Source organism: Trichosurus vulpecula, chromosome 7, assembly GCF_011100635.1.
Source record: "Trichosurus vulpecula isolate mTriVul1 chromosome 7, mTriVul1.pri, whole genome shotgun sequence".
Classification (NCBI taxonomy): Eukaryota; Metazoa; Chordata; class Mammalia; order Diprotodontia; family Phalangeridae; genus Trichosurus; species Trichosurus vulpecula.
Window position 1 is genome coordinate 238,464,171 of NC_050579.1, and position 21,062 is coordinate 238,485,232.

The window sequence follows — 21,062 nt, forward strand, 5'->3', positions numbered from 1 at the left end:
GCAGTCTTCATGGGACCCTTCCTGGTGATTTAAAAAATGGATTATCCAAGATAAAGAGGACCACCAGACTGTTTAAAATAGGCAACTTTACTGTGTCCCAAGAGTCTCCACAGTGCCTTTCAGACAATGGAACCATGAGCACTTGTACATATGATGCATCGGGCAGAAGCGCCAGCATGATATGTTTTGTATGGACTCCTAAGAAAAAGCTGCCTTTCTACTTTGATCAGTCTGAGGCCACATAACTTTTTTCAATGTCTGCAGGGTAACTCTGCACCCTGAAGTGACTAGACCAGTTTCTGATAAGAATCTTAAGCACACACGAGTTCTCAGGGAACTGGCTTCCTTGAACTCCTGGGATTTTAAAAGAGGAAGAGTTTAGGACCTAAAGAAGAAATAAATAGAGGGTTATGTCATCAATCTGTAATCCTGTATTTAACTGAATTTAGGTGGGGAAAGCAAAGAAAGTAACACAAGCGAAGGAGGCTTGGGGTAAGAGAGGCTATCAGGGGGGAAAACTCTACTTATTAGATGGGGTTTCCCATAGTGAATACTATTCAGCAAAATAATAAAATAAGTGCTAAGGAAGTACCATCTTAAGAAAATGACACTAATGTTTGATTAGTTTTCATTTCTTGATAACTTAAAATTTAAGGGTGCCTGACCCTCACATTTTGGAGGCTAACTCCCATGTTGCCACACCTTTCCCCACTCCCCTTCAAAACAGATAATTACTCTACTTTTATACAAGGTCATCTCAGCCCACCTTGTTCCCATCTTCTCTATGCCACTATGTGTTCCTGGGTTTTAATTGAAATATGATCTTTACCTGAAATTCGTCTGGGCACATCGGTGATGGCAGGAAGCCCCGTACCCCGGGTGGAGGACAGAGGGGTGGTGGAATGAATGGATGGTGATGTCATCTGGCTCAGGTAGGATGGGTATGACTGGTCATATGACCATGGAGGGGATGACTGTGCCTGCCTAGGGTCTAGGAGGGGAAAGAGAAAAGAAACAGAAAAAAAAGATTTATGATAACAAAAACTATAATCTTGGTGAACATGGATGTCATCACAAAATTTAAGAAAAATCAGGTAGGAAAAATGAGAATAATAAAGAATGACTACTCCATACCCCTAACCCAACCCAACCCTGAAACTTTTCTATTCACAATGAGAACTGTAAACTGTAATGCATCTCAAGACTATTCTTGGTCCTTCACTGGCATAACTCAATTGGCAAAATCCTTTATAAGCATTTCTGAATTAATCTGCTTAAGTATGTAAAATGTATTATATAGCACTTCATGTTTGACCAACATATTTATTGATTCTCCTTTGTTCTAAAATTAAACATAATCACAGAGTTCCATTTATTTCCATTTTGGTAACAAGGCCCAGGGTTTCCTGGGGATAAGGGAATGAGGGAAAATGCAACAAGGCAGAGGTACAGGGTAAATTTTTCTTATGCTATTGTTGAACTTGAAAACTGCCTTTAAGGAAAAAGACATAATTGAATTTTGAAGCCTGCTACCATTAAAGAGGGCTATGGAGCCCCTTCATCATTTGGCCTCAACGTAAAGCACTTGGGTGTCTGACTTGGAGAAAATGACCCAAAGAAGGAGGATGGGAGAAATGTTTTTAATCCCATTAGCATTTGTCCCAAAGATGTCATATGTTTGGAATGCAGCCTACTGTTACCTACAGTCTCTGCAATAATGATAGTAATAATGGGCCGCCAACTGGTGCAGGTTAGCTGATGAAAGCTGACAATGTCTTTTGATGTACTAAACCAGATTCTTTAAAGGGAACATCTTAAAACTGAGTAGACTGAGGAAAGTGGTGGTATACTACCCGAAAGACAAAGTAAGTACACTGTATGATTCCCAAATGAAGTTTTTCAAATAGCTTTGCTTTTAGGTGAGGGTTAGTGTTTCAAGACTAAGACCAAAGTTCTGTAATAGACATTTTTTACCGCTGATGAAAAAATAATAATAAAAAGAAGCCAAGCATGTCCTAACTTATCACAAGTTAATTTGTTAGAGTTTCTGCATACAGCAGGAATATTGTCCAGAGTTAGGATACATCTGAATCAGATTTTATGTATCAGGAAAATTTTTTACTATTCTCTTCTTACTCCCCCTTCCTCTCCCCCCCCCCCCCGCCAAAAATCACAGACCAGCATTTGAAAGGTAATAAGTTCAGTTACTGCTTTATAAAATACCACTGCAGTAGAACTCAGGCTTAAAGAAATGAGTATCTATATGAAGATGAGTTTTCTGAAAGAGGTCCAGCCTTGAACCATCCCACTCCTTGCTTTTTCAACACTCAGCCAAAGTACTTCCAGCTACTTATTGTTTATTTGCTCAGTTAGGACATAATTTATTTGAAGAGCTGTCTAAATGGAACATGCTTCCTTGAATTAAAAAAAATCCGTACATGGATATTTACAAATATAAGGCATGTATGAAAATCCCATCCAGTTTATCTTTAAGGGAATTAACCCCTTAAGTTTTCAATTTATATTAAGCCTCAGCACTGTAAATGGTTAATATAAACTTTCCTTTTAGAAATCTGGGGATATTTGATCATTAAATGTAATGAACTTCTGTGCTCTAACAATTCCAAGGCTAGAACTGTATAGACTGTCAGTGTTTCAAATCTGAGTGACTGGTAGTTGTTATATCTGATATTGACATACTTTCCTGCCTTGCATCATTAATGTAATTCACTATTCAGAGAAATGGTAAATGATCTTCAGCTGGGAAGAGAATGATTCCTAACTGCACCAGAAAGCAGTCTTATGAAACAAAAGATTTTACTCAAGCAAAATTCTCAATAGATGAAAGGAACTAGAGACAGTTGAGTTAGACACTGAGTAAGGCACTTGGGCCTCAACCTGGAACTCAGAGGCTAACCTTATCTCTATCCCAATTTGCTACAACTTTCTGAAAAGTCATCTAACTTTTCCTAAAGTCCATTTCTTTCTTTATATAAAATAGGAATAACAGCGAATATACATGAGATCCTCAAACCAAGAAAAATGTAACAAACTTCAAAATACAAAACAATTAAAATGACTATCATAAAAAAGTTGTACTATTGTTATAAAGTAAAGGAATTAGATATGAGGAGAAACATGAGAAGAAGATATAAGAAGAAGTATTCTATAATAGAAGGAGCACTGCCTTTCACTTACTACCTGTGTGACACTGGGAAGATTGTTTCACTAGCAAAGTGGCACAGTGGACCCAGGAAGTCCTGAGTTCAAATTCAGTCTCAGAGACTTAGTAGCTGTGTGACTCCTGGGCAAATCATTTAACCTCTACCAGCCTCAGTTTGCTTATCCACAAAATGGGGATGATAACAGTACCTGCCTCCCAGGGTTGGTGTGAAGATCAAATGAGAAAACATTTGTGCTTTATAAACCTTAAAGTGCCACATAAATACTAGCTAATGTTGTTATTAACTTTTGTGAAATATAGTTTCCTCATCTGGAAAATGAAGCAGTTGGACTAGATGGCCTCAAGGAAGCATGCTCCATTTATGGTCCTTGATTATCTATGATCTCAAGTAAGTTAATTTAATAATTGTTCCACAGTATCCTGGAACTGGAAGGACCTTTGAGCAATCATATGAATAAGTCCCAACTTTCAAACCAACGTCTAAGTCATCCAGGACAACTGTAGTTGTCTATCGGTTTTTATGAAGATCTCCAAGGGCAGAGATATTACAACTTAGACACCTCAAGTATATAAAAAAAGATTGTAATAAGGACAGTGGTGCCCTTTTATTTATCCTTGTCATGGAGGCTATAAAGACTTAAATTGCAACCATGAGGTTTTAGGTTAGACACAAGGAAGAGTTGCCTGATCAGAAGAATTATTATAACTGGTAAAATTTATTAAAGAAGATAGTATGTTCTTCTTCTCTAAAGATCTTAGAAAACAAAGGAAACCTGTGGCTTCAGTCCAATTAGGTTTCAATCTAGCTAACTCTTCAAGGCTGCTGTTTTGAGATTATATGATTTTCACCTCCCTTGCATAAGAATTACGTGCTGGGTCAGATCAATAGTTCACATCCAGCCCGGTGTTCCATAGCTGACAATCGCACCAAGGGAACTTTTTAAGTTTTTAAAAAATTGCTATCTTCTTGAGTTATTTTTTAGAATGTTTTTATTTTATTTTTTTCTCAATTACATGTATAAATAATTTTGAAATTAATTTCTTATAATTTTTGAATTCCAAATTCCTTCCTTCCCTCCCTCTTTTCCCCCTTCCTGATATAGATTATACATGTGCAGTCATGCAAAACTTAATTCCATATTAGCCATGTTGCAAAAGAGACCAAAGACCAAAAAATCAAAAAACAAGAAAAAGAAAGAAGTAAAAAAGTATGCTTCAATCTGCATTCGGACTCCATCAATTCTTTCTGGAGGCAGAAAGCATTTTTCATCCTAAGTCCATCATATTGTCTTAGAATATTATACAGCTAAGAATAGCTAAGTCATTCACACTTGATCATCATACAATATTGCTATTACTATGTACAATGTTCTCTTCATTCTGCTCACTTCACTTTGCATCAGTTCATATGAGCCTTCCTAGGTTTTTCTGAAACCATCCTGCTTGTTATTTTCTTGTAGCAAAATAGTGTTCTATCACAATCATATATCTCAATGTGTTCAGTCATTACAAAGGAATGTTTTATGGGAGAAAGTATAGTTGCCCTCCATGATATGTGACACAAAAGGTTAGTGATATCTATCCCCACTAACAACCCTAACTTTCCCTGATGACCTTTTACGAAAGTGGCATCCATTAACTTACCTAAACCCTTCTTTCAGCCTTCCACACAGTCTTGCTTCTCAAGGTAATAGGCTCTCTAAGTTTGATAGCTATTTTAGTGTTAGGTAGAACTTTCCCTGGTACTTCAGAAACTCATGGGACAATAGAGTTAGAGTTGACTAAAGATCATTGATTGAACTGATTGGACTAGGACCATCTAGTCCAATCCTCTCGTTTTATAGATGAAAAACTTGAGCTCCAAAAAGGTATCAAATGACTTCCCAAAGGACTTGAACCCAAGTCTTCTGACTCCAAATCCAGCACTCATATGACTGAACCAATCTGTTTTCATATTTTGATGATTGTTGAAAAAGTCCATATTGTCTCTCTTTATACATGCCATGAATTTTTTTTATTAATGTCCATGCCATGTTTTTCTTCTTTGCCTCTGTTCTGATCTCAGATAAAAGTCAAGTCACTAAGAATTTACTACGGGTCTGCTATGTGCCAGGTACCATCCTAAGTGCTGATGATACAAAGAAAGGTGGGGGGGAGCAGTCCCTGCCCTCAAGAACCTCATAATCCGGGGTAGGGAGAAGGAACAACATTTAAACAAGTATGGACAAACAAGATATATGCAAGATAAATTGGAGATGATCTCAGAGGGAAGATACTAACTTAAGGAAGATTGGAAAAAGATTAGAATTAGAAGAAACTAATGCTAGATAAAGGCCATATAACTCTTTCAAGATTTTAAAAGCTGGCATATTGCCTTTGCTCATTCAATGCAACCTAATGTTATTAAATAATATTAATGATCTCTAAGCAACATTAATGCCTTATTATATGGCATCCTCCTGCTATATAAGTACAATATATTTGCTATTTAAGAAGACTAGTTTTGAAAGTAGGCAAAAGTCTCTTAACCTGAACTCTCAAAGCTTTGTGGTCTCAGCTTCCTCAAGAACTGAGGAAACCAAACAATTTCTTAGAAGAACTGGGATGAGTCAAGAGAGGTGATAAAGATGTTCTTTCAAATTTTCTCTAATCAGTTGAGGTCACTGACAGGTACAGGGTGGAGAACTAAGATCTGTGGCATACTGGCATTGAATTCTGTTGATAGACTATTAACAAACAGGAAACTGAAGTTTTAGTCTCCATCTCATTGTCTAATGTTCTAGGCAGCAAGTATAATCCCTCCTTTAATTAGACTGATTGATTTGTTTCTGGGTGTGCCTGGATGTCATTACCTCTCCCTAAAATCCCTTCCCCCTCCTTCCTCTCAAGTGGAAAGGTCCTTCTTTGGTTTCTGTCTCACAGAGAAATACAGTACCCACTTGGGGCCAGGAAGGTCTGAGTTCAAATCCAGCCTTAGATACTGACTAGCTATGTGACCTTGGGCAACTCACTTAACCCCTATTTGCCCCAATTTCTCATCTGTAAAATGGGAACACACTGGAGAAGAAAAGGGGACACTGCTCCAGTATCTTTGACAAGACCTTTGTCCATGCGGTCATGTATAGTTGGAGACAATTGAATAACTCACCAACAACAATTCCACCAACCTTTATTAAGCACCTTTATTGCAGGTGAGCTAGGTACTGAGTTGTGACACTGAGCTAGGCACTGATGATTCAAGGGTCTATTAAATTATGGGATTATTGGTTACTGTTCACAGTCCCTTACCCCACCTCCTTACCCTAGTATCTCCTCCCTTCACAAAAGGAAACGCAAAGGTCTTTGGCCTCAAGGAGTCTGCATTCTCCTGAGAGTTGTAACATTAACAGAGATAAATAAGAAATATATGCAAAGTGATTTTGTAAGGAAGAGATCACTGTGACCTGGGACGATAGGGAAAGGCTTCTTGTAAAGGTGGTACTTTGGTTGTGCCTTGAAAAAATCTGGGAAGTTGAAAATTATGTAGCTTAAGGATACACATGACACATGCACTTTAAAAGGTTGGTTTTTGGCACAAACCCCTAGAAGCCCTGAAGAACTAGATGTTATATATATGTAAATGCATTGAAAAAGGATAGGGCACTATAGAAAGCAATAAAGGACCCTAGACATGATGGTGATGGTGATGGTGATGACGATTGTGATGATGATGTTGGTGGTGGTGATAGTGATGATGCCAATGATAATGGTGATGATGCTAAAGATGATAGTGATGATAGATTGCATTTATATATGGCTTTAAAGTTTACAAAGCATTTTACATATGTTTTCTCATTTGGTCCGGGGATCACCCCTGGGAGACGGGTACCATTATTAATCTCATTTTACAAAGGAAGAAACTGAGGCAGAGAGGTGTTAAATGACTTTATTTTTTTGGAGGGGGGGGAAGGCAAGGCAATTGGGATTAAGTGACTTGTCCAAGCTCATACAGCTAGTGAGTGTGTCAAGATTCTGAGCCTGAATCTGAACTTAGGTCCTCCTGACTCCAGGGCTGGTGCTCTACTCACTGCACCACCTAGCTGCCCCTTAAATGACTTTTAAAGAGTCATATAGCTAGTAAGTGTCTGGGGGGATTTAAACTCAGCATTGTGTCATTTAGCTATCTAATCTTTTTCTTCATTTATAAAATGAGGAACCTGGGATCTGCTCCCAATGAAAAATGGGAGGAGGTGAGCCTTAATGATTTTAGTATATAACACAAACTTGAGAGAAGATATCCAGGTCTTCAAGAGAAAACACGGGTCCAGGTAGAAGCAGAGAAACTGTACAATAAGTAGTGTTAAAGCCACTTTTTCCTGGCAGCATATGTAACACAAGGAGGAAAACTTTTTTTTTAACAAGGTCTGAGGCAGGATGTTGTTGATTAAAAAATGAACAAATGGACAAAATGATGCCGTGTTCCTCAGTGCTCCTTATCGATAACAGGCACAGAACAAATTAGAAAATAGCAACCTAAATAAGCATTGAAGCTACCATCCTAAGCAGAGACACACAGCAATGTGTCCTAAAGGAGAGGGCAGAGATCTCAGTCTAAATCCCAACTCTGCTACCCATAAGCTGTTGTAGCTTTAGGCAAGCCCCCTCCCCACTTTGGGTCTCACTTCCTTCCCCTGTAAAAGGCAAGGGTTGGACTGTATGGCCTTTGAAGTCCTTTCCCAACTCTAGACCTATAATCCTATTATCCTTCTTTGGACAGCCATTCTTTCATCTGTAAAATGAGTAGGTAGGACAAGTTGATCTATAAGTTCCCTTCCAGCTCTAATACTCTCTAACATCTCTGATACCCAGTGTAAGTCACCTGCTGGGCCCTCGAGTTTTACTAGTGTCCCCTTACAGAAGAAATCAGCAGCCTCTCTTTACAGCAGAAAAAAAGAAGATAGTTGCTAGGAATTCAAGTTAATTTCCTCTTCTTTGTCTGAGAAAGAAGTTTTTTGAAAGCCATGGAGAGGGAACATAATTAGCTCTTTAAAGAATCCTTCTGACATCAGTTCTGCTCTTGCAGTTTTCTGCAGACCCAGCTTCCAAAGAGAGCCGTGATTTACAGATGATTACCAGAACTCAAGAAATTTCCACTCTTCTCCAGGCCCTCTCCTGGGTGGCTAGATCAGTCTAGGGATTCTTAAAATTTTTGTGCCTTGTACCCCTCTTACAGTCTGGTGAAGTCTATGGGCTCCTCAGAATAATATATTAAAATGCATCAAATAAAATAAATTCTACTGAAATACAGCTATCAAATATTAAAATTGTCAAGCTCATGGACTCCCTGATATCTGTCTGGCAACCCCAGGTTAAAAATCCCTGGCTAAAGACTTTCTTTCCCAGCTCCTTAACACGTTTCCATTTTAAAGGTCCTACAAAGAATGAGTTTTTCATAGGCCACGTCTGTGAGTCAATCAATTACAATGTATTTTGAGCCAGCTATATACCCAGCACTGTGCGAGGTGCTATGGAGAAAAATAAAAGAAGTAATAGATGTAGCCCTAGACCTCAGAGAGTTTACAGTCTGCTTGGGGAGACTGGACAAACGTCCATGAAACAATTTAACACAAAGCAATATGTAATGATGCATTGTTAAATCTTCTTAAGTAAGAATCTTCAAAGAATATACTTGTGCTTTAAAAAAAATCTGTGAGGAAAGGGTTTCTTGAAAGAAACCACAGGAGCACAAACATGAGTCTCTTTAAAAAGTCAGTCTTTTTGTGTGTTCCCGCTACCAGGCCTTCATGAAGGCAATGACTGCATCTGTTTCCCACTCTATAAAATCCCTTAGCCTACAACACTACACAGCAATGTACCCAGGGGGCCTCTGTAAATGTTAATGGAGTGGAGGGGGAGGGAGATTTCAGTATGTTTCAGGATTGCTTATGCATCAGAGCTCACCTTTAAGTGAAAGCAAGAATTTCTTCAGATGAAATCTACATGTAAGAAAACAAAACTTTCCCCTTAAGGTGGGTTGCAAACCTCATGAAGTTCCAGCCGTTGGTAAGAAGCCGTGAAGCCTGCAAAGTGTCATAAGAAGTATCATGGCCCACTATGGCTTTCCGTGACTGAAAGACCAAAGGGCATGAGAAACCTCCCAGAGCATGGTGCTGTCCGCATAATAATCTTCCCAGTACATTTTCTTAAAACTGTCTCACATCACGAGAGAAGCCAGCAGAGTAGAAATCAGAAATTTAGTGGGGGAGACCATTCTAGCAGAATAGGATGGTTATGCTTAAGGAGATGGAGGAAGAAAAGCAGGAAAAGATGGAGGAAGAGAAGGAAGAAGAGATGAAGAGGAGGAGGAAGATGTAATGGAGAGAAAAAAGAAGAGGAGGAAAACTTTCATATAATAATAATAAAACAATAATAGGTTTAGGGGAGGGGTAAGTAGTAAAGCTGCCAGAAAGCTTTACAAAGGCTGGGTTTTTTTTAAAGGGTTATACTTGAAAATTCAGTGATTACTAATAGCAGTCCTCCTTTTGCAAACATTTTTGTTATGCATGTGTGGGTGTGAAGAAAGGGCTGCTTTCGTAAGACTCACAACAGGGCATATCATGCACATGGTGCTGAGCTTCATGCAGAGATGGGCTGAAACAAGTCAGCAGGGGCAAGGCCTAAACTAACACACAAACAGCTCCTTCCTGTTCACACTGCCAGGTGAGCTTCTGTGAAACATGAAATGTCAAGAGCTATTGTTTTCGTCCTCAGCCTGGTGCCGTTGCTGTGAGGGGCTATCACTGGATCCTCATGCTCTCTCTTTGGATCCCAGCACCTCTATGCATCGCAAAGTAGAAACCATTAAGCAGGCCTCAGAGGTTTCTTAGGTCTATCAAAGTGACGGGAACTTAACACAGAATCCACAGTGTTCGAGGGCAACCATCTCAAATTTCACCAGGATCAGAAAAAGCCAGTGACCTCAATTGAGAGAAGTGGTTTCACAATTTCCTATCTTAGAAATCTCCATCATATTGTTACACACACGCATCCATCAATTCTCACTTGAAAGCAATCCCCATTTGAAAGCAGAGGGAGTTTTGACCATGCATTTCACCACAAAAACTATATCAGGTTAAATTCTATTCCTCCCACTCAGCCTCCCCAGCTACCACCAAATGTCCATATGTCGATATTACAAAATGAATTTTCACACAGATCTTCAGCTCCTTTTTGCTATCATAAAACCCTATCTTCAAACACATAGACAGCTCCAACAGGGTGAGAAAATGGAAATAATATTGGATTAAGAATTAGGGGACTGAGAGTCTAGTAATTTGTTACTTCATAACATTTCTCATGCACGTCCCTTTATCTCTACTCACACAAGTACCACCCTGATTCAGGTCCTTGTCACCTCCATCCTGGATTGTTACAACAGCCTCTTAATTGGCCTCCTTTCCTTAAGCCTATCCCCACTCCAATTCATCTTCTACATAGCTGACAAAGTGACTTTAATAAAATGCAGATCTGATATGGCCATCTCCACACTTCTTGATAAATTTCAATAGCTCCCTATTACCCTGGATCAAATAGAAGAACTTCTGTTTGACATTTAAAGTTCTTCACAACCTGGCCCTTTAATATCTTTCCAGTCTTATTACACATTACTGTCCTCCATGCTACAGTCTAGCTATACTGGCCTCTTTTTCTCACACAAAATACTCCATCTCTGTTCCCCATAACTTTGCACTGGCTAATCCCCCATGCCTGAAATTTTCTCTCTCCTCACCTCCACCTCTTAGAATCTCTGGCTCCCTTCAAATCTCAACTCAAATGTCACCTTCTGCAGGACACCTGTCCCAGTCCCCAAAGCACCTAGTGTATTCCTTTCTAGTTACTCTGTATCTACTTTAATGTATATATCTTGCATACACAGGTCCCTATATATAAACATGTTATCCCTCCCATTCTAAGTAAGCTGTTTTTATTGCTTTTACTTTTCATCTGTATCTCCAGCACTTTGTCATTGTTCTTCAGTTGTTTAGTCATGTCTGAGTCTTTATGACCCCATATGGGGTTCTCTTGGAAAAATATCAGAGTGGTTTGCCATTTCCTTCTTCAGTGGATTAAAGCAAACAGAAGTTGAGTGACTTGTCTAGGGTCGCTGAGCTAGTGAGTGTCTGAGGTCAGATTTTAACTCAGGTCTTCCTGACTCCAGGCCCAGGACTCTAACCACTGAGCCACCTAGCTGGCCCACTGACTGTAATAATACTTAATGTAGTCCCAGCTCTGCCACTAACTGGATGTTTGACTTTAGGGAAGTCATTTAACTCCTTTGGCTTACTAGCTCATCAAAAAAATTGAGGAGATTAAACTAAATAATCTCCAAGGTCTCTTCTAGCACTAATACTCCAGTATTCTAACATTTGAGAGAAGCAGGAGAGAGATGATATTTAAAAAGGATTGGCAATAGAGATGATCAGGGAAATACCTCTTGAAGAAGCCCTTAAAATGAATGAGAGTATCCTAGCCAAAAGCATTTTGTAAACTGCACAGTTACAATGTATAAAGTAAGGGATGACAATAAAGTTACTTTGTAAAGAGTACAGAAAGAACTTCATTTTCCTTGGCTGCTGAACAGGCATTTTTTCCAGAGCTCATAAATACATTTCACAAACTTGCCAACCTAATCAAGATGGCTTTAGATTGAAATCTACAAGGAGGAGAAAAATGCCTGAATAAAACTATTAAACTTGACACTACTGAGGACAACAAGTATCACATAGAAAGGATAACGGTGGAAGAGATGCCCAGTAGTTTGCTAGAGAAAATTACTGGAAAGGTATCAGGAAGACTGTCTAAGGCCTAAAAGTAACCAAATACCAACACAAAGACCAGGAATAAAGGAGCAAATGAACTTGAAATCTTAACAAAAGCTAAAATATATGGTCATATAGGCTTCAAGGAGACTTGGTGAGGTAAATGCATGATTAAAATAGTGGAAAGGTATGCCTTTTTCAAGGGAGACAAAACAAACAATATAATGAAGTAATAGCAACATATAGTTTTAAAAAGATATATATAGATATAGAAGTCTGTATTGAAATGCTCAGTATTTAGAATGGCAACATGGTGAGAACATTTGGGTTAGGCTAAAAGGAGAAAGAGAAATGAGATTGTTATCAGTATTATATAGACAACCCAGTCAGAAGCAGGATATGGATTATACTTTCCTAATACAGATTACAAAAATGACACAAGAACAAGATGTAATAGTTATGGGAATTTCAACTGTTAAAATATTTGCTAGGAGACAACACGACCTAGTTCATAGAACCTTGACCTTGGAGTCACAAACACTTGGGTTCAAAATCCCATCTCTAACATTTACTGAGACTATGAGCAAATTTCTTAATCTCTCCCAATTTTAGTTTCCCCATTGGTAAAAATAAGGATAATAATAATATATAATACTTACCTCACAAAGTATGTATGTAAAGTACTTTTTAAAACTTAAAGTATTATGTAAAGATCAGCTACTCTTACGCTAAAAGCAGAGAATCTATTAAATTCTTAACTTTCTCTGCCCATAAGTTCATTTCTCTGAAAGCTGAAGAAGCAAAAAGGGAACTGCTACTCTGGACTTAATTTTGAACAACAAAGCTACTGGGAATAGAGCTGAGCTCTTTGAATTTGACAAAGGATTGAATAACACATTGTGAACATAACCTTAATTTGAAACCAGTACTCATGTTTAGTTCATACCACGTAAAATGTTGTTATTGGTTAGCCAGTTGTGCAAGATATAGTTTGACAGTCAAACATAACTTATACTCTGTTAAAGACTTCAAGGCCAAAGTTAGAGATGAGAAGAATTAATGTTAGTATTTAACCCTGAATCAATAGAGGTAGTCATGGGGTGATCACCACTAACCATAAGAACATGTAATTGGAATATCTTAAACTCTCAACAAAAAAGAGTCAGAAGAAATAAGAAAATAGTAGTTCTGTGTTGAGAGTATAAAGGTGGTTCCATAATCCTTACTCTCTCCTTCTTTATTCTAAAGAGCCCAAGACTCCATATGCAAAATAGACTCCTGGGAGACCATGTAGGAGGAATGAATTGTTGTTTAAGATAGATGGCTCTGAAATTCCCTAGGAAACCTCGCATGGATTTAATCTACTATAGCTTTCTAGCTCTTGGGAGCCTTAACCAAAGACAAGAGTTTTCTTTGGAATATTTAGGCTTATATACTGAAAAACTTCCTATCAACTGAGCTCTCCCAAAGTGGAAGATCCTGCCTTGGGAGATATGTTCCTTCTCCCTGGAACTACTTAAGCAAAGATTAGAACACTACTTGTCAGGTACATCATAATGGAAATTTCTTTTGGGGTATAGGTTAGACTAGGTGGCTATTTAAGTCTCTTCCCACTCTGAAATTCTATGATTCCATGAAATACTAGTTGGAAAAATGATAGTAATGGGAACCATGGAAGAAAATGACTAGGTCATCTTGGAGTTAAAAGACGAGAAAAATAGGCTTGATAGGAAAATGGAGGCAATGTCATGTGAAAAGAGTGCTGGCTTTGGAGTAACGGGGAGTGCTTCAAATCTCATCTGTCACATAGAATATGTGTGTCCTTGAGCAAATCACTTAATCACTCTGAGCCTCAGTTTCCTTTTCTGCAAAACAAAGGGGCTGGACTATAAAATTTCCTGGGGTATCCCCCAGCTCTAACAGTCCTATGATACTATGTCTCCTCGATATTTTAGGGAAGAGTTTTTCAAATTTCAGAGAAAAGTTAGTTATGACACCATAGCTTGAGACTTTAAAAAAGAGAAGAGGGATGAGACTCTCCAAAAAAATTTTTTTTCATCAACACGATAACAAATTATCTCTATGAGGATGACAGAGGAGAGGCTCTAAAGAAATCAGTGTAGCTACAATGAGAGTTGTGATGAGTAAAGCAGGTCTATTCACAGTATTAATGGAGAGGTACATAAGCAAGGAGTTTATGGGTTGAGAGAAGAAAGAGAGACTAGCTCTGGCTGGAAGCTATAAGGTATACTTTATGGAAGAGATGACCCCTCAGCTAGATCTTGTAAGACAGATCGATTTTAGTAGATAGATAGACAGACAGACAGACAGCTAGCTACAGGGAAATGGAATGAAGAAAGGCAGAGGCCGGGAGAGGGGGTGGGGAAGAGGACTCTTCCCAAGATGGCAAGCAATATAGTTTGACTGGAACAATGTGACAATGAGTGGTATGAAATAAGCTACAGAGATAAAATGGAGCCATATTCTGAAGGGCCTTCAATGAAGGGATTAAGAATTTGGGATTATTTTCAGTGGGCAGTAGAGTCACTAGTTTGTTTTTTTAGTAGGGCAGTGATATTAACAGAGTTCTTCATGAGGAGGATGACTGGAGTTGTTACTAAGTCTACACCGACAACATTTTTCCCGTCCCTTCTTCTCTATTCCCACTGCCACTACCTTACTATACTTACTACATACTCTCTCATTCTGACCAACCTAGATTATTGCAATGACCCCCTTACATGTATGTCTTCCAAATAAGTACCACTTTTCCCCCAATCTAATCCATTCTTCATACCACTACTGACAACCACATTTTACATAAACTGTGTATATCTTCTAGCATGAAGTACTATCCTCTGCATACAGTGGCCTGCTAATATTTGTTACATTTCTTGTTAAAGATTAAGAAATATCTCAGCTGTCTGGAACAATGGGCTCAAATCAACAAGATAAAATGTAATAAGGAGAAATGAAAAATCTTGCACTCAGGCCCAAAATTAAACTGGACCAATTTTGGTCTCAGAGAATAGATGATGAAGCAAATTTCTCTTATTCTGGCAAACAGACTAGAGTCTATGAGTACAGAATTTGGCATAGACAGTCACTTCGTTGGTCAGGTTTTATTAAATCATTTTGCTTTGTTGAAAGAGGTTTTGAGAAAGGGCAAAAATAACTATGATTTTTAAAGAGTCACCAGTAATTTTAAAAAATTAATCTGTACAAGTGTAGAACAAAAAAAGCAAAAGTTAACAGTTCATATGAGATCCAAGTGTTTCTGTTGATATTATTATAACTTTATTGCCAAAAAAATCTAGTGCAATCTTACTTTGCATTAACAAAAAATATAGTGACAAGTAAAAAATGAAGTGGTTCTACTGTCCTCTGTCTGGGACAGCCCACATCTGGGATTCTCTGTCCAGTTCTGGGTATCGCATTTTAGGAAAGACATCAACAGAGTGCCATAGACATGGCAGAATAGCAAAGAGTTTGGAAACCATATCATATGAGGAACAGTTGACAGAACAGGAAATATTCAGCTAGGAAAAGAGAAGTCATTGTGGGGTATTGGCAGGAGGGAGGGGGAGGATTAAGCTGGGAGATGATGTTACATTTAAATGTTCATTATTGATCTTCGTATCTCTCTAAGTATCTGCCATAATTCTATAGACCTAGCAGATGCTTAATAAAAGTTTATTGAGCTAAATAGCTAAAGGACTAGCAGAACAATCAAGCAATATGCATTTAGTAGGTGCCTACTGTGTACCAGGCATAGGGGAATAGAAAGACAAAAATGGAATCACCCTTGCTGTCAGAGAATTAACATTCTATTGTCAGAAACAAGATATAAACATATAAATGTATACGGGAAAAATGTAAAATAAATATGAGGCATTTTTGGAAGGGAGGGCACTAGCAGCTGGGGGCACTAAGGAAAAACTTCACATTGGAGGAGGATGAGCTGAGTTTTGAAATTAGCAAGAGATTCTACAAGGCAAAGTGTGTGTGTGTTGGCGGGGGGAGGTCCATTCCAGGCATTAGGGACAGCTCATGCAAAGCCACAAGACGGGAGAATGTGAGGAGATTGGCAGAGAGATCAGATTATGTAGTTCCAAAGGGCAAAATTAGAACGAGTGGGTAGAAATTATAAGGAAGTAGAATTAGGCCAGACACAAATAAGGAAGAATTGTATAATAACTGCAGCTATTAAAAATGGAATGAGCTGCACCGTGATATAGTGAGATCTCTATCACCTGAAGCATTGGAGCAAAACCTGGATGACCACCTGCCTAGGGTAGCCTCTAAGGTTCCTTCTAATTGACTGATTCTGTGATTCATCTTAGAACCTCCTGGCATGTCTCCTCCCTTGTGAACGTACATCCTTAATGGCTATCATCCAACATTCTTTCATGTTTTCCTTTCTGAAGGCAGGACAGGTGGATGACTGAGATCACTCCTGAACCAAAGAATACATAGATGGAAACTCATCAGTCCCTTGGCCTTAAGCCTAGACACTCCTTTGAATGTTTCTCAGATTCCCATCACTGCTTTTCCACAGTTATCCCAGGAGAGAGCTTTAAGATCAGCTGGGTGGCCCAGTGGATAGAGCACAGGACTCAAAATTCAGAAAACTTGAGTTCAAAGGTCACCTATGATCCACCTCCTTCTGTTTCCTCATCTGTAAGATGGGCCTAACAATGGCACCTACCTCCCAGGGTTCTTTTGAGGGTCAGATAAGATAATATTTATAAAGCATCATGCAATCCATAAAACACTATATAAATGTTTTTGATTATTGTTATTATTATCATTATATCAAAAACTTATCAAATTTTTTTATTTCATGGAAAAGGATTTCTAATATGAGTTTTTTTGCCATTGTTTTCTTTGGTCATTCCCATATCAAAGGAATCCTCCCCCTTTCCCAAACTCTGCTTAATGAAATTCAACTAAATTCACATTATATGGTAAGCCCCTACTACATGTAGAATCCTAGTCACTACCATTACAAACACACACACACACACACACACACACACACAAACACACACACACACCAGTTCCTGCTCCTAAGAACCTCACATTTATTGGAAGTAGACAACATGTACACAGATGAATACAAGGTGATCTGAGAAGAGAGGGAACATTAATAAAGTGGAAGGGAGAGGGATATAACTAAAAAGGCTCCATGGAAGAAGTGATATCTAAGCTAAACCTTGAAGAAAGATGTAGATTCTAAAAGGATGGGAGGTGGGGTGGAGAAATACATTCCAGGCAAATAGGACCACCTATGTAAAGGTATGGAGATGAGAGCTGTCAGGTTCAGGAAACGGCTAATAGTTTTGTTTGGACGGAATGTAAAGTGTGTAGAAACGTAGTCATATGAAATTAGTTTGGAAAGTATATGAAAGCCAGATTGTGGAGGGCTTTCAATGCCAATGCAAGGAGTTTGCATTTTATCTTTGTGGCAATAGGCATCCACTGATGATTTTTGAGCAGGGGAATGACATAGTGACCCTCTTACTTCAAGACCCAGTTCAGGTCCATCTTGGTCCCCAATACCTAGCCCTCCCTCTCCCCACCTTAGATGCAAATGACCACTCTTGAATTTCTTCTAGCATTCTTCTTTCAACTTGCTCTTAATTAGTAATATGCTTCTCTCTCCTATTAAACTATAAGCCCCTTCAGGGAAAGGATTGGGCCTTGTTTCAACATCTGGTACAGAGCCTTATATGTAGTAGGCATTTAAATATTTGTTGAATTAAATGGCTACCAATTTACAGAGGCTTCCAAGGATCTCCAAGTGGTCCCTGAAATTTGCAAGATAAGAATTATACTATTAACATATGAAACTGACAGGTACTTAGTAAAATATAATGTCCCATATATAAACCAATAGATATAACTTGTAATGGTCATCTTGTCTTCTTGGAATTCTTTCTTGTGCATTTTTATATTCCTGATTCACATTTATTCAACAAAAATGGGAAAACATGAGATGAGTATAGTCCAGAGAGATTCTCAATTGGCAACCCTGTGATTAAGTATCAGTAAACCCTGGAAAAATTAGGACACTATATTGGGATGGTATGCCACATTTTCCCCATCTCAGATGAAGTCCTTTATACAGTGCACTTCATTCATTCTCCTCTTCTAAGCTTTCTGATCATTGTCCAGTTCTCTCAGTGACATAGGAAAGGGACAAAAAGGGGTGTGGGGGGGGGCGGCTAAGAACCTAGGAAAGGAGCAAAAATATGACATGAGGAAGGCCAAAAATAAAGGGAAAATGGGATAGGGATATAAAGGACTGCTGGAGACAGACTAAATAAGGGGCTCTTTTAAAAAATAATCCCTTCTCTGTACCTGGTGAAGACTAACAAATAGATATTAATATGAGATGTTTCTTCTTATCATAAATTAATATTAACCATATGACCTAAATGTGGAGGCACTATAACTGATTACAGAATACCAAAGACATGATTTCTGCCTTTAAGAAATATATTTTTCTTAGCATATTGCCTTATTTACTTTTCTTAAATATATTCTATTTTAATAAGAAGGATATTCATTCCTGGAGATGAGAGAAGCCAAAGATGAGACTCCTTTAGGAGACAAGCTTGTGGATTTTACTAAAAGGTTAAACTAAGAAAGGCATATTTTACAATCAGCAGCTCCATAAATCTTCACACAGTGTCCTGCAGGGAGTGTAATTCTTCAGAACATTAGCATTCAATTTCCATTTTCCACACGGCTACAAACTGATATTCCTAAAACTCCAGTCTGACCACATCACTTCCCCTCTGAAAAAGTTTCAGTCACTCTCTATTACCTGTAAGATAAAGTCCGACCTCTTCAGTTTTCTAAATTTATGTATGTTTCTCCCCTTCACACACCCTCCATTTCAGCCAAACTGAGCCATTTGTTCTCCTTACACATGGAAATGTGCCTCTAGGATCTTTGCCCAGATGGCGCCCCAGTGCTAGACTGCTATCCCTCCTCATGTTGGCCTCTGGGAATCCCTAGCACCTTTCAGAGCCTTTCCTGATACCTCTCTTTGTTTATGCTCTCCCTGCCAAGATAACTTTGCATTTTCCCCCACATTTACTTATTTGTGTACATATTGTACCCTGTTCCTTGCTCCCTAGTAGAAAGTAAGCTCTCTGAGGGTAGAGTCAGGTTGTAATCTTGTTTTTGTCTTTGTATCTCCAGGGCCTAGCACAGTGTCTGGCACTTAATAAACACTTTCTTAATTGACTTAACACTCCACATCCTGTGTTGCAACATAAATGTGAAATATTTCCTATATTCTTGATTATTTTGCCTCTCTGCAGAGAGGGCAACAACAGGAACTTCCCCTAGAAAAGGGATTCTTAATCAGGGATTTATGAACTTGTGGAGTGTATATGTGTGGGGGTGTGTATGTATATCTGTATGTATATTATACACACACATACATATATGCTGATATATACAGAGCATCATATATATATATATATGTATGTGTGTGTATGTGTGTGTGCGCTTATATATACGTAAAATTTTATTTCAATACAATTGGTTTCCTTTGAAATGCTATGTATTTTGTTTTATGCATCTAAAAATACTATTCTGAGAAGAGGTCCATAGGCTTCACCAGACAGATCCATGGCACAAACATCCCTTAAGAATCCCTACCCTGGGAAGATTACACTCTACCTACCAACACACATGCCCCTCTGTCTTCCGCCTCCCACAGACAGCAGCAAATTAACCTGACTGTTCTTCAAGGATCTAAATGAAGCAAAGTCCAGTTTTTTTCTTTAGGTTTTGGAGAGGTAAACTCAGCAACAACAAGAAAAGGGAGAGGAAAAAAGTTTCAAACAAAGTGCCTTTGAGTGCTGTGATTTCAGCTCCTAAAGTCATAGATTGCCTATAGATGGCCGGCACACAGCTGGAGCAGAGCATGAAATCCCACTGAACTCCCCCATTCTGCTTCCTCCAGCAGCAGAGCTGAGATTCTCCTCTCTCTCCCACTGACCATGCTAGTCACTTCTGGCTCTCCCAGAGACACTAATCCTCTTACTGGATTCATTTATTTCCCCCGCCTTTGTTTCCCATTAAAGAATCGTGTGATCACTCCTCACATGAATAGGACAGTAATTTGAGACATGAGCAACCCAGCTGGGCTTTCCCATTTCTGAAAAGATTAAGCTTGTAAATGTTTCAGTGCAAGCCTAGCAGATCCAGCTTAGCACACACAGGGCCTAGCCAGTGTTCTTCTCTGGACACTCCTTATGCACACTCTATCTCCCAACTCCATTTTCACTGGCTGTCTTCCAAGCCTGGAATTCTCTCCCTCCTCATTGTTACCTCCTGGTTTCCTTCAAATCCTATCTAAAATTGTATCTTCTGTAAGGAGTCTTTCCTGATCCCCTCTAATGCTACAGCCTTCTCCCCAAGTATAGTGCCAATTTATTCTGCCTATATCTTGCTTGTATGTAGCTGTTTGCATATTGTCTCCCCCATAAGACTGTGAGCTTCTTGAGAGCAGGGACAATGTTTGCTTTTCTTTGTATCCCCAGTACTTAGCACAGTGCCTAACACATAGTAGGTGCTTAATAAATGTTTATTGACAACTTGCTTTGACACAGGTCCTCTGGACCTTGACAAGAGCCATGCTTGCCCAGAAACTTTGGCGTCAGTCCAAGAGCACACAGACAGGGATTCTATTACCTCTTAAGTCAAAGTGTCTGTTGATAAAGAGACATAGCTTAGAGGTTGCCTAGGAGGTTCTTTTGGAAAAGTCTTCTTGAAAGTGTCACATTAAATATTAGCTTTGTGTTAATACATTTTACCTCTTACAAGCAAAAAGTTATATTGCATTTTAAAATTGCATTCAGATACTCCAATGCAACCCCACTGAATCAGAGCAGGACTCTGAGGAGCAAAACAATCTTCTTAAAAGTCTCCCATGTGGGAGAGGAAAGAGAAGTAGGCCCTCAAGCATATGTTACTTTGAACGTGCCTAGAAGGAAGTCTCCCTTGGTGATGGAGAAGATGGCAGGCGCACTGAAGAACACATTAGTGACTTGGAGTAA

General features: G+C 38.8%; 1 protein-coding gene across 4 annotated transcripts in view; it reads right to left on the reverse strand.

The window, feature by feature from the left end:
- The window catches only part of RUNX2 (RUNX family transcription factor 2), a 276,455-nt gene that overhangs the window by 45,785 nt on the left and 209,608 nt on the right, over nucleotides 1-21,062 (reverse strand). For 3 of the 4 annotated variants that reach the window (XM_036767513.1, XM_036767515.1, XM_036767514.1), the window contains one exon: nucleotides 830-991. The exons of the other annotated variant lie outside the window; for it this stretch is intronic. In XM_036767513.1, coding sequence (XP_036623408.1) covers nucleotides 830-991 — 162 coding nt within the window. The remainder of the gene's footprint in view (nucleotides 1-829; nucleotides 992-21,062) is intronic. 4 annotated transcript variants of the gene reach the window in all.